This window comes from Musca vetustissima, unplaced genomic scaffold, assembly GCF_032173495.1.
Source record: "Musca vetustissima isolate MV318-11 ecotype Yass unplaced genomic scaffold, APGP_CSIRO_Mvet_v1 utg2745, whole genome shotgun sequence".
NCBI classification, from domain to species: Eukaryota; Metazoa; Arthropoda; class Insecta; order Diptera; family Muscidae; genus Musca; species Musca vetustissima.
The window spans coordinates 549,185-562,234 of record NW_026886292.1 but is presented as its reverse complement, the minus strand read 5'-3'; the positions used below and the strand labels follow the sequence as shown (position 1 = coordinate 562,234).

The following is a 13,050-nucleotide window of genomic DNA, read 5'->3' as shown; positions in this document are numbered from 1 at the left end:
GTATAATTTTATATTTGGACTTATATTTATCATATCATATTCCGATAAATTGGACGACACTTCAACGTTGAGTACATAGTCCAGCTGATCGTGAATAAAATAATACATTTTGTTACATTTGTCGATTTAGAAATCTATAACTTATTTTAGAATCTAATGTAATGTAAAACAAATACTTGAGTATTTTTTAATAAATAATAAATTATTTTTTAATAAAATAAGTTTATACATTCTCAAATATTTTTTTTCCAATTTTCTAAATGCTTTTTATATATTTTCTTCTCTTTTTCAGATTCGTGTTCCTCTAACAGTATTTATCTAAAGACGGTGTGAAAGTCGGTGTTCCAAGAGCTTTATGTTTATTTTTCATTAAAAAGCTTTCAATCTAATATTTAGGCATTTCAAAAAAGAAAAGAAAGCCAATACGAGGTTTATTTATTATTTTCTTATTTCACATTAGGTAATTTATGTTTAATATTCTATTATTTCAAGATAAATAATAACAATAATGTTTAATGAGCCAAAAAGAACAGAGAGCAAGAAACACACATAATACGACGAGAATGAAGAGTTAAGAAGAACAAGACAAATATGTATTTGTATCGAAATGTAATTGATCGTAATATTGTAAAACATAGCACACATATAATGAACTGGGTAATCCAAGCCAAAACAGTTGGTATGGAATATCTTCGAATCACAACCGCATGACTGATAAATTAGACAACATTTTTGGCATCACACTTTCAGCGTAATAATTGAATGTTGCAGCAGCATTTTATTCTAATCTAATGAGACGTGTAATATACCAAGACCTAGTATACGGTATAGAACCAACACAGTTGTAACGAAACAAATCAGTACTATATCCCTAGTTTGATAGTTATAGTTGAGTATTGGAATACCCATATTTTTTAAAATTGAATCACATATATTTAATTGAATTTGGCGTGTGTCCTGTCTTTGCTGACTCAGTTGTTTTTTGAGCCTTACTTTAAATTAATTATAAAACTGCTTCATACAATAAGTGTTAACTTATTTCAACCATATTCAAGTAACTGTTTTTATTATTTTCTCCAGCTCCTGAGGAACATATCTATAAATATCCTTTAAGAAAAAGTATATTAATTCAACTCTATAAGATTCGAAATTATAAAAAAAAGAATCGAAATCATCATTGCTTTATTGCGTATTCCTCATTTCATTCATTTGAATGGATGAACATTCCTAATATGCACACTTTACTACTACTATTACTGCCGCACACGATAACAAGGGAATGGAGTTTTGTTCACTACTTGAAAACCACAATTTCTGGAGTGGAGTAAATATCAATTCGAAATAAAACGGGCACAATATTCATGTTAACAATTTGTTACATTAACTACTAACTAAAGGGGTTTCGGAAAGTCTGGGACATCGCTAAAAAAGGGGCATTAAAATGAACTCGGCAGATGAAATTGAAGTCCAGAGCGGCAGCGATTCAAATCACAAGGACCAAAGCAAAAAGACAGAAAACAAGGGCTCTTCGAATATTGTGGAGTACTCGGATGTTAGTTCGTCAGAGTATTCGGATCCAGAAATTGAAAATTGTCCAAAGACAAACGAGGTGCCTTCCCAAAAAAGGGATGCGCAGCAGGATGTTTACATAAGTAGCGATGAAGACACATACAGGGGTAATCGAAAAGAGAGTTTTGAAAACTCAACGAAACTTTCACCCAATCATGTGAGACGAATAATTCTTGGCTCACCTGTGAGAACGGCAGCCAAACCTAGCGTTGCCGATAAACACAAAATGGGTAAAGACTTGGACAAGACTGTTGAAGAGCAAATCGATCTTTGTGAAACAAGTCTCAGAAGCTCATCAGTTCTGTCTAGCCCATCTGTAGTGCACATACCACAGAAGAATCCAGCTGAGGAATCTGACTGGGATGTTGGTTTAGAGCAATTCCTATCGAGCGGAACAATTGACACAGATGAATTGGAAGCTGAAATGAAGCGACAAAAAAGAAAAAAGTTGAAAAAAGACAAGAAACACAAGAGAAGTCGCAAATCAAAGAAACGCAAAAAGAAGCGAGCCAAGTCTTTCTCAAGCATTGAATCAATATCCGATAATGATCTTGATGATGTACTGGATTCCTCAGTTTCACTAAGACACTACACACCGCCTCCGGTAAGTGCCGCATCTGCGAAAAGTCCCACATATACACCTGAAAAGCAACGCAGCCCACATACGACTGAAACGCCTCCGCCAATACGTTCCGACAGCGGTCATAATTACTATTCAAAATCTGTAAATCTGGCTGCAACGGGAGTCAGTGGTGCAGGGTCTTCGGCAGTTGGTACTGCAAACAATGTCGTAGGCTTGCAAGTAACAGTTACCAATCGCATCTCTAGTTCTCGCCATCGTACACCGACTCGTTCCTCTGGAACCAAAAGCCGCTTTCCAAGTGCTCATTCTCCGCACACTCCCCCTCTATATTCGGGCGCTGGCTCTATAGGAAATCGTGATTCTCGAAGTGCCCGTTATGTTTTGAGTCCGAGTAAAGACGACCATCGGCATCATCATCACCACCACGAACATGATGCATCTATAAGTTCTAGCGGTTCGCACTATCATCCGCGACAGCCATCCGGTGCTGCTGTTTCCGACAGCCATAAATATAAAGACACAGATAGCTACTATCACCATCAACCATCGACACCTCCGCATAAGAAAAGAAAAATGCACGAGAGTCGAACGTCCTCGTCATCATATTACGATCGAAGTCATCACAAATCAAGTAGTTCACGAAGTAAGCGAACAGTTGACTACGATCGTTACGGAAGGCGTTTTACAAGAAGCCCCAGTTTTCCAGGGGGCAAGGGAAGACAGTCGTCCCCAGTTCCATCCACGACATATCGAGATAGTACTTATAAATACAAGTATCCAGCCTCACCGTCACCAGGACGCTCTAAGTCATCGAAACGTAGTGACCGTTACGCTTCACGATCCCGTTCCCCCAGACCTTCCAGATATGCCAAATCTCCCTCTCACTCTCCGACCAGCGTTTCTCATCATTACCATCGTTCTCGCCGTTCATCGTCAAGGTATCGGCGATCTCGTTCCAGTCATTCTGGCGGTAGCCCGTCAAGAAGTCGTTCAAGATCACCGCGTGATTTGAAACAGAAACGCATTGACTATAGCAAAAAGATAAGTGAAACAAGTCTCTTTGCGGAACTGGTAAAAGACAAACACAAACGCCAAAAGGCCCTGCAGGAGATCATCGAAAAACAAGAAGAGAATAGCAACAGTAACGGGGCAATGGTAGTAAACGATAACAGCTCGTCCATGGACAGCAATCAGACCAAGTCAGCTACCAATGAAATCACAATTGGTGACGAGGGTTCTTCTAAGCCGACTCAACAACCAATAATCGCATCAAATGCATCAGCGAGTGCGCCGGTATCAAATGATGGAGTTAAAAAGACTGCAGTGGACATAAAGAACATTCCAATGCCACAATTGTTCAGTCCAAATGGCACTGATGAAACAGATCGAGCAAAAAGCCAATCGAAACAAGAACAAGACGTTGCCGTTGCCGTTAAACCGAGCAAACCCAAGAGTCTGACTGCGTTGCCGATGCCACCAGGAACAACGGCTGCAGATTTGGCGGTGCCCACAACACCATCTCCACCTAGTCGTCAGTTACAAAGTGCTAAGCATGCTGCCGCAACAAATGCAAATAAGAAAGCAGCGACAACACCTGCAGCCGCCGCACCAGCCAACAAAAGCTTACTCAATTTGCCAATGCCTCCAATGGTTCCCGGCGGCGAGGATCTCAGTGGTGACGACGAACTCATAAACAGTCCCGAAGACTTTGATAATTTAGGAAATAACAATACCAGCAGCGAACCGCAAGCAGGTCGAAACGATAAATCCCAAAAAGCTGAAAACAACACGAAACGAAAGCGACCGGTTATTCTCAACCGAAGAGATTCGCGCAACAATGTTCGAGACTGGGGCGAGCGTTGTGTCGATGTTTTCGAAATGATTGCGCAAATCGGCGAAGGTACATACGGCCAGGTGTACAAGGCACGCGACAACATCACAAAAGAGATGGTTGCTCTGAAAAAAGTACGAATGGACCATGAAAAGGAGGGCTTTCCCATTACAGCAGTTCGTGAAATAAAAATTCTGCGACAGCTAAACCATCCCAAGATAGTCAATTTACACGAGGTTGTGACCGACAAGCAGGACGCACTTGAATTCCGCAAAGACAAGGGTTCCTTCTATTTGGTATTTGAATATATGGACCACGATTTGATGGGTCTTTTGGCGTCCGGCATGGTTGACTTCAACGACGAAAACAATGCAAGCATAATGAAACAGCTGCTCGATGGCCTGAATTACTGTCACAAGAAGAATTTCCTACATCGGGACATCAAATGTTCCAATATTTTAATGAACAATAAGGGTCAAGTGAAACTTGCCGATTTTGGACTTGCTCGTTTGTATAATGCCGATGATCGTGACCGGCCATACACAAACAGAGTTATCACGCTGTGGTACCGACCGCCGGAACTATTACTGGGCGAGGAGCGTTATGGTCCAGCTATTGATGTGTGGTCGTGCGGTTGTATATTGGGAGAGCTTTTCCTGAAGCGACCACTGTTCCAGGGCAATTATGAAATGGTGTTGTTGGAAAATATTTCCAAGGTTTGTGGATCTCCTGTTCCGGCCGTCTGGCCAAATGTTATCAAATTACCCCTATTCAATACACTGAGACAAAAGAGAATATACCGAAGACGTTTGAGGGAAGATTTTGAATTTATGCCCACGCCAGCCCTTGATTTGCTTGATAGAATGTTGGAGCTAGATCCCGACAAACGTATAACGGCTGAAGATGCTCTAAAATCCGAATGGTTAAAGAATGTCAAACCCGAAGAGATGTCGGCTCCAATTTTGCCAACGTGGCAGGATTGTCACGAAATGTGGAGCAAGAAACGAAGAAAACAAGAGCAACAGCAACAACAGCTGCAGCAGCAGCAACAACAAAATGCTGGTGGCGGTAAACATTCATCGGCTCTAGCAGATGTCTGAACAAAAGCAAAATTGATCTTGGCAATTGTTCTAAAAAAACATACAACATATATCATGGAATCCATTCCACCAATTTGTTTCTTGTGTGGGTGTGGTGGAAATGAAATGAAAAAACTCCAATCCAGAGGACACAATTAAATTGTATTCTTTAGACCACAATATAATGTCCTAAGACATTACTCTGGATACTAGCTGATACATCCTCAAAAATTCGAAATCTTTACACTCTACTATCAATATATTTATTGAATATCATTTGTTCAATGCCTCGAAGTGTTGTAATAATCAAATTTAAATATTTCGAATTTGATGTTATATGATGATAAAACAGAAAGCTATTATTGGTAATTGTTCTTCATGCTTTCAATCTGAGACTTTTGTCATTTTCGATTTATGTTAATAAAACAACTACTGCTCAATTGCGCTAACGAGAACAACAAAATACGCCGAAGAACTTAGCTGTACCCCAGATAGCCAGAGACATAAACATAAACCAACAAATGACTTACCTCCTAATCATTGTTTCTTTTAGATAAAAATGGGTTTTTATATGTTAAGTTTGATTTACTTTCTACCTAAAGATAATGCAAATTATCAAACCAATATCAAATATCCAAAATTTATAATAGCCTTAATCACATGTAAACCCATCAAATATCCTCCCCCCCAAAAAAAACAACAACTCTATACATACATATATATAATAACATTAGATTAGTTTCTATTGGAAATACATATAAAAATATAATTCTTACAATGAATTGTCAACAACATTAAACAAAAATTAAAAAAAAAAACTAATAATAATAGAAAACTTTATGTATGATCGTTTTATATTATTTTAAATTAATTAATATATCCATTAATTCATTTAGACTTTGGAGAAGATTTTGTTTATTTAAAAGAAAAAGAAAAAAAAAAACATGTTTAAATATGCCTATTGTAATCGCTATTATAATTTGCCAGAGGGCTTTGAATTACAAAAATTGTAAGAATAAATATAAAAAAAAAACAAACAAAATACTACAAATATACTTACTTAATTTCTTACTTAGTTAGATGGCATTGAAAATTTCTCTCTTAGTCGATGTTTTGGGAATTGTTCAATACAAATGATTGGTTAATGCCTAGCTAATGTACTGTACGTACCTCCTGTTTGATGTTTGCTTCAGCAATGTCGCACAATGGTTAAATACATATGTACAGACACAATTAAAATGTTCAAAAATTGTGGAACTTTTTCGATTTCTCTCATACATATATTTTTCTGGAAAAAAAATTTGGAAATTTGAAGGGCGCTTTCAGAATTACAGTATGAATGAATGCCGATGACCATCGAAAGAACTTCAGCTAAGCAGGGATCATCGCAACCAACAAGGAACATGCTCACTTTATGGCCAAATAGAAATCTATTAACGATGTACACAAAACAACAGCTTCGAACTTACAAGAATAGGTAATATGTGACTATTACAAAAACATGAACATTCTGTAATTTATTTTTGTTCTTCTTTCAACAGGTTTATATACAATAAACTTCAATGGACGAACATTCTCTAGAATGATATGTTTTATGAACATATTTAAAAAATACAAATTCAGTGGATTGCCAAATCATTATTTGACATATTAAAAAGTTGTTAGTACTTCTTTTTTGTGGCATGAGACGACATCAGATGGAGGAGATGTTCGATGTAATAAGTGTTTGTGTCGAAATTTTTTGCGGCCGTAGCATTAGATGAAGATGATGTACCCAATAGGTGATACGGCACGGGTATATCTTTATGAATAAACTGATGGAATAGTAATTAACCAGTCGATGACAATGTACCAGAATTGAAGCAAGGATAACATTTAATACCAAAAGGGGAACATATTTTATTATTGGAAAGTTATATTAATGCAATGTGTTTGTTTTCTTATAATTCAGATTCAAGGAATTATTCCTCTGAGGATGAAAAACCCAAGTGTTTTGGTAGGAAATCAATCAATCAATGGTTGGTTTTTAGTTAACATAAAAGACAGTGCCGAGAATTTAGTAATGTGTATATTCTAGATAACTTAAGTTTACCTTTTCAGGTCCAATCCCATGACATAATTATGCAAGGTAATCTCATGCAGTCATATGTTTCCATTTTTTCATAAATTTGCCTTTGACAAAATTTAAATGAGAATATCCTTCTTCGAAATATTCGCACAACATGTGTTCCGTGGCAAAAATTGCAAAATAATTTATATTTATAAATATTTTGAAGTTCCCTGCCTCTAAAACTTATAAATATTAAATATTGAGCGCAATGCGCATGATTAAATCTTGAGCGCAGTGTTCAGCTTTAGAAAATATATTTTGTTTAATTTATTGAAAATATGCCAATAGACATACATAAAATTCTATTGAATTTATTTTGCATTTTATTATTATTATTATTACCATTATTATTAAATCTTTACTTTGTTATGAAAAGCCTAAGGGACCAATAAATTATAACAATATGCTTTGAGTATTAAGTTTGTGAATTAAAATTTAAATTATTACAACTTAAATAATATATAATTACGAAATTTGAAATTGATCAAGCTTCATTCATAATAAACCTTGAAATTGATATATGAATTCCATAAAATTGATAATGGCGACCCTCTTTGCCATTATCAATTTTTCAAATGAGACCACATTGTATAATTATGCTATGGGGTTCAAGCTAAAGACGTTTTCGAAAAATATTTTTGTGTTCTATGTAAGAATTGCACAGAATAATACAACTACTGATATTCGTAAAATGAGCAGTCAGTACTGCTATTCATCCAATTGTGTAACATTAGGTATGCTATGAGAATATAATTAATAAGTACATATTTTGGTATAGCCTCTGAAGGTTTGGCTGCTGACGCGTTAAGAAATCGTTAGCCCCGAATATTTTTCCGCAATCTTAGAACAAATTTATGTTCACAGATTTAATGCAACTCTCCTAAATAGGATATGCACAAAATTTGACATCGCTACATCCATTCGGGAGATACAGTACATTTTTTTTCGGAAAAATTAAAGTCCAATATCCTGAAAACCAAATGCAAAATCGAAAGAAAAATCACTTCAAAGTATTCTCTATATTAATTTTTACAAGAATCAAAAATAATTCTGACGGCAGAATTGTTACAATCTGAATACGAAGCGATTTAAATAATTTGGACTGTATACACAAATTAGTACTGTACACAAATTTACCCTCTTCTCTATATTAAAAGGTTCATAACTTTACCAAAATTTAGACATTTTTTGATTTTTCTTTTGATATGTGCCGTCCATAATTAGGTCTTGACATATGAAATCCAAATAATATATATCTACTAGCTGTATATTAAATATAAGCTCTAAAACATTTTGTTGCCTGTGGGCAACATTGGGCCACAAAGGGTTAACCTCAACTGAAGTAACGTTACCATCTCCATATAGTTCCCAAGTGGTAAAACCGACATTTTAGAAATTATTTTAATTCTATATAGATTAGTGTTCATTGTACGGTACTTTTAGAAATAAAATATTTTATTGTTCTAAATGTTTTAGTAATTATCAATATATTAGGTCCAATAAAAGCCAAATTACCCCAAAATATAAAAATAAATATATACCCTAAATTGGGATGTTATATTGCATCTACTTAGAATAAATAGACCTCAAAAATAGCAATGAATAATATCATCATCTAAGGTTATTGAAAAGACATTTGATACAACTAAAGATAACGAGTTTATTAAGACACTGAAGTTATTAAAATGTATGTATAGTATGTTTACATTGTACCGGATTTCGTTAACCCAGTGGGTTATAATGGTCAATTCCCTTGTATATATGCCAAATAAATACTCATAAAGTAGGTTAACCCCGTAAAAAGTTCTAATGTAAACGCCGTTTTAAATATACAGGCTAAGTAAATTGGGAATAATGTCTTTATTCAACTTCGTAGGTTAAGAAAAAAGTAAAGGACGCAGTAGAAAAAGAAGATATTTTTTTTACATATTCTTATAAAAATAATTAAAAATAGTATGTTTGTAGAATATTGATAGAACAAATTAAAAAATATATATAGAAGGTACCATTGGGGTAGAGAGTGCTATATTCTTTCCTTTAAATGTTTTTGGGTTTGTCTTTAAAACTAATCCTTTAATATGGTTCGGCTGCAAAAAAAAAAAATATATATAGCTTTAAAAGTCAAATATTGAGTCGCATATTAAAACAAAATAGAACCTTTAGGGGATCTGAATTCCAATTAGTGCCGCATAAAATTTCGAAGTTACCCCGGGTAAGGGGATCTTCGGCACGATTTGAATTGTTTGACAAATCTGTAAAAATATTTAACTAATACCAATTTAAAGTTGTTATATCTCTCGAATAAGTACTGAGATATAGAGCTCTAAAAAAAAATTTGCCGAAGCTGGCCATTCTATCCTACATATTTTAATGTAGCATAACTCAAAATATGTATTTAAAAAGAAAATGATGGAAAATATAGCAATGAAAATACTTAAAATCATGGTGTACCGTTATATTATAGATATACCATTTAGAATGATATCGTATCCAAAAACAGGGGTTTTCGCCCATTATATACTGTTTTCACCCTCAGTCTATCAGACTTATTTTGTGGTCAAATTCAAGTATGTCAATGCAACCGACAATATCGGATGTCTTCAAAATAGGGCTGTATTTGGAATTGGTCTTTATAAAATATGATTTATTTTCTCCTCCATCAGAAACATTTTAAATAGACAAACAATTGTGATACAAATCTTTAAGCTCTCTGCCTGTCAAATTCTATTTTATTTGTTTAATATTCTTGTTGTAGCAGCCGTACTGGTTTTATACAGTGGGTGGTGGCGAAAGACTTTGGCCGAGTAAGGCTCGGTCCGTTTCAGATTGTAGACCCTCTGTCTATCAAGGGTATCGCAAATTAATATAGAACGGCATTTACATTAGAACTTTTTACCGGGTTAACCTACTTTATGAGGATTTATTTGACATGTATACAATGTAATTGACAATTTAAACCCATTGGGTTAACGAAATCCGATGCAATGTTAACTTATTTTAGGGATATATATTTGCTGTTGGCCTTATACTTTTTAGCTTCATATTAGTATAAAGTTAAATCTGATGACAATGCTTTCTAACCAGAACGGTGTTTTATCACAGGTATTAAAATATGTATGTACAATATACATATGTCAACGTTTTGATATACTACTCTTACAAAGGTAGTGCAGAATAAATACATATTTGAATCAGTGTTTTAAAAGTTCTATTAGGGATTGGAATTCATTGTTTTCCAAATATCCACCATGATTCGGATTATGGCGTGTACGCGATCCCTACGTATATAGGGAGATCATCCTCTCGGTCGGAAGGGGTGGAAATGAGTGGCGTTGAGGACGTTCGTAATACGTATTTTCCAAAGTTCTACTTAACGATGAACTGTAATATAAAAAAAATAAAAATCATTAATTTGTTGTAATTTTTAAATATACGTGGTATCCGACTGTTTTTGTTATATGTGTCCATTAGTTATAAAAAATAATTGTTAAATAATGAAGTTCCTTGTTGGTTGATGATATTTTTAACATTAATACATATTTCCATATATACTACTCAAATCACAACATATACATATATATTTTCTTAATGTGGACCAGTGAATTTTATAATCTTTAAACTACGATCTTATTGAATAAATTATTTCAAGGATGAATAGTAGTTCTGTGAAAGTGTGAAAATACTAAAACATTTCTTAATGTAAAATTACAATTTTTAAACGAACTAGAAAGTCAAAATATATTATAAAACATTTCTCTAATTAACTAATGATATCACAGATTTGAAGTGTTTAGATTTTTGTAATATGCATATGAAGGTATTCGTGTCTTCAGAATATTAACCCACATAGCCTACTGCGTCAAAGAAGTGTAGTCATATAAGAAAAATAATGTTTAAAAGTGAAGTGATATGTTCTTAAAAAAAAAGATTTAATCAGCTAAATACTGGAATAATAAAATATATTCCTCTCCAAACCACTGTGCAGTGTTCAATTTTAATTATAATGACTAAAAACTGAACTTTTGATGTGTTTGTGCGCGTGGAACTTGACTTTTTAAAACAGATTAATAATGAACGAAACTTTAACAAACATTTTTTACAATACAATGTAATATATAAGGTATGTAAAATGTATCAATATCGGTTATATTTTCTTAGAAATTGGTCGAATATAAATAATTTACGTCGTCAAAATGTAAAAGTGGATGTTTCAGAAGCTTGAGACGATTTAGGTTTAGCTACTTTTTTTTAAGAACAATTAAGAAAATTGGTGGTGTAATAGGGAGAATGTTGATGTGTTGCAGGGACTATTGGTAATGCTGAATTTACGCTAATCTTCGCTGTCCCCGAACCCCAAAAAACTATTAGTGTAGAATGTATGGCATTGTTCGCCGAGATGTAAGGCAGGGAAGACTATATACTATAGGAAGACTTAAATGTTATTCGAAAAAAATAAGGTGGAGTACATATTCAATTTTTCATTCCGTTTGCAACACTTCGAAATATTCACGTGATACCCCACAAAGTATATATATTCTTGATTAGAATAAAATTCTGTCAAATTACACGACTAGATCGCAATATTTACGATAGAGATCGTAATATTTAAGAAGGAGCTGTGAAATTTTGCACATACATTGATAGTACTCCTACAATGTTAGGTATTGCAAATGGGATATATCGGTCCACATTTTGATGTAGCCTCCATTCATTTGAAATACATATCATTTCATTTGCTATTCCATTTAATTTTAATTTCGAAAAATATAATTGGTAACACACAAAGAATATGTCTGAATTTGAAATGAATTACAACTGAAATATTATAAAATGCAAGTGAAATGTTTTGAATTTCAAATTGAATTCTTTGAATTGCAAATGCATTTCTTTGATGTTCAAATGAAGCTCTACAAAATTCAAATGGAAATATACGAATTACAAATGTAATTCTTTAAATTACCAATTACCAATTACATTAAATTATTTAAAGGTTAAATTATTCCATTTGTAGTTCAAAGAATTTCAGTAAAAGGGACTTGTGTTAAATAAGCACGAGAAATTCATTAGTAATTTTAAGCATTTCATTAGATGTTTAATTAAATCTGTAATACATTATGTTTGAAGTTTAAATTATTGCATTTGAAATTCAAATTATTATATTCCAAAATTCCTAAATATATAAAAAATGCAAAATATCCACAATATGAAAAAAAAATATTTTTGGGAATTTTGTATTTACTTCAATATTAACATGGAATCAGGCCAATATAGGAAAAAGCAATATGATAAACAAAATGTTTTAACTATGTTATTATGTTTTGAATTACAAATGACCATGATCGTTAAGTAGAGAACTAGCGCCACAACTTATTTGGTCTTTAGCGACCATTTCTTTTTTTTCAATATTTATTTTTTACAAAAAACCTCCCACATAAATAATTCATATTTTTAAATTTGCCCACAGCAAGTTAGTTTTGGTCCAAAATGGCTGTATTACGAAAATTAGTGAGGGAAAACATTCATTGGCAATGATGCCTGGTACAACATTTTTGTGGATCTATGCACATGTTATTATATTTTAATCATATATGTATTTAACAATTCAAATGGGTAATCGAGTGTAAAGATTTTGAAATACTACTAATTGACTTGTTTTGAAATTTTAATTTGAATGTTAAATGTTAAAATAACCATAGATAAAGATCGATCGCGATTAACAAGTACATTGGTCTATCGACTCACTATTCCCGATTTTCACTCTAATTTTTTCCACAAGACCGTGTAAACAGTATAATTACACTGACCTATATTGGATACAAAGTAACATATTTTTGGGCAATTTGACGCTATAATTTATAAGAGCACAAAAAAAATGGTA

At 33.5% G+C, this 13,050-nt stretch overlaps 1 protein-coding gene across 1 annotated transcript; it reads left to right on the top strand.

The window, feature by feature from the left end:
• Nucleotides 1-1,441: 1,441 nt before the first annotated feature.
• Nucleotides 1,442-5,083, top strand: LOC133333811 (cyclin-dependent kinase 12). Its single transcript, XM_061542099.1, has one exon. It carries the CDS (start codon nt 1,442-1,444, stop codon nt 5,081-5,083), a length of 3,642 nt encoding a protein of 1,213 aa, XP_061398083.1.
• The last annotated feature ends 7,967 nt before the right edge of the window (nt 5,084-13,050 follow it).

Bases quoted from the DNA above. Each gene is read 5' to 3' on its own strand.
- LOC133333811 (XM_061542099.1), top strand. From the start codon at position 1,442: ATGAACTCGGCAGATGAAATTGAAGTCCAGAGCGGCAGCGATTCAAAT.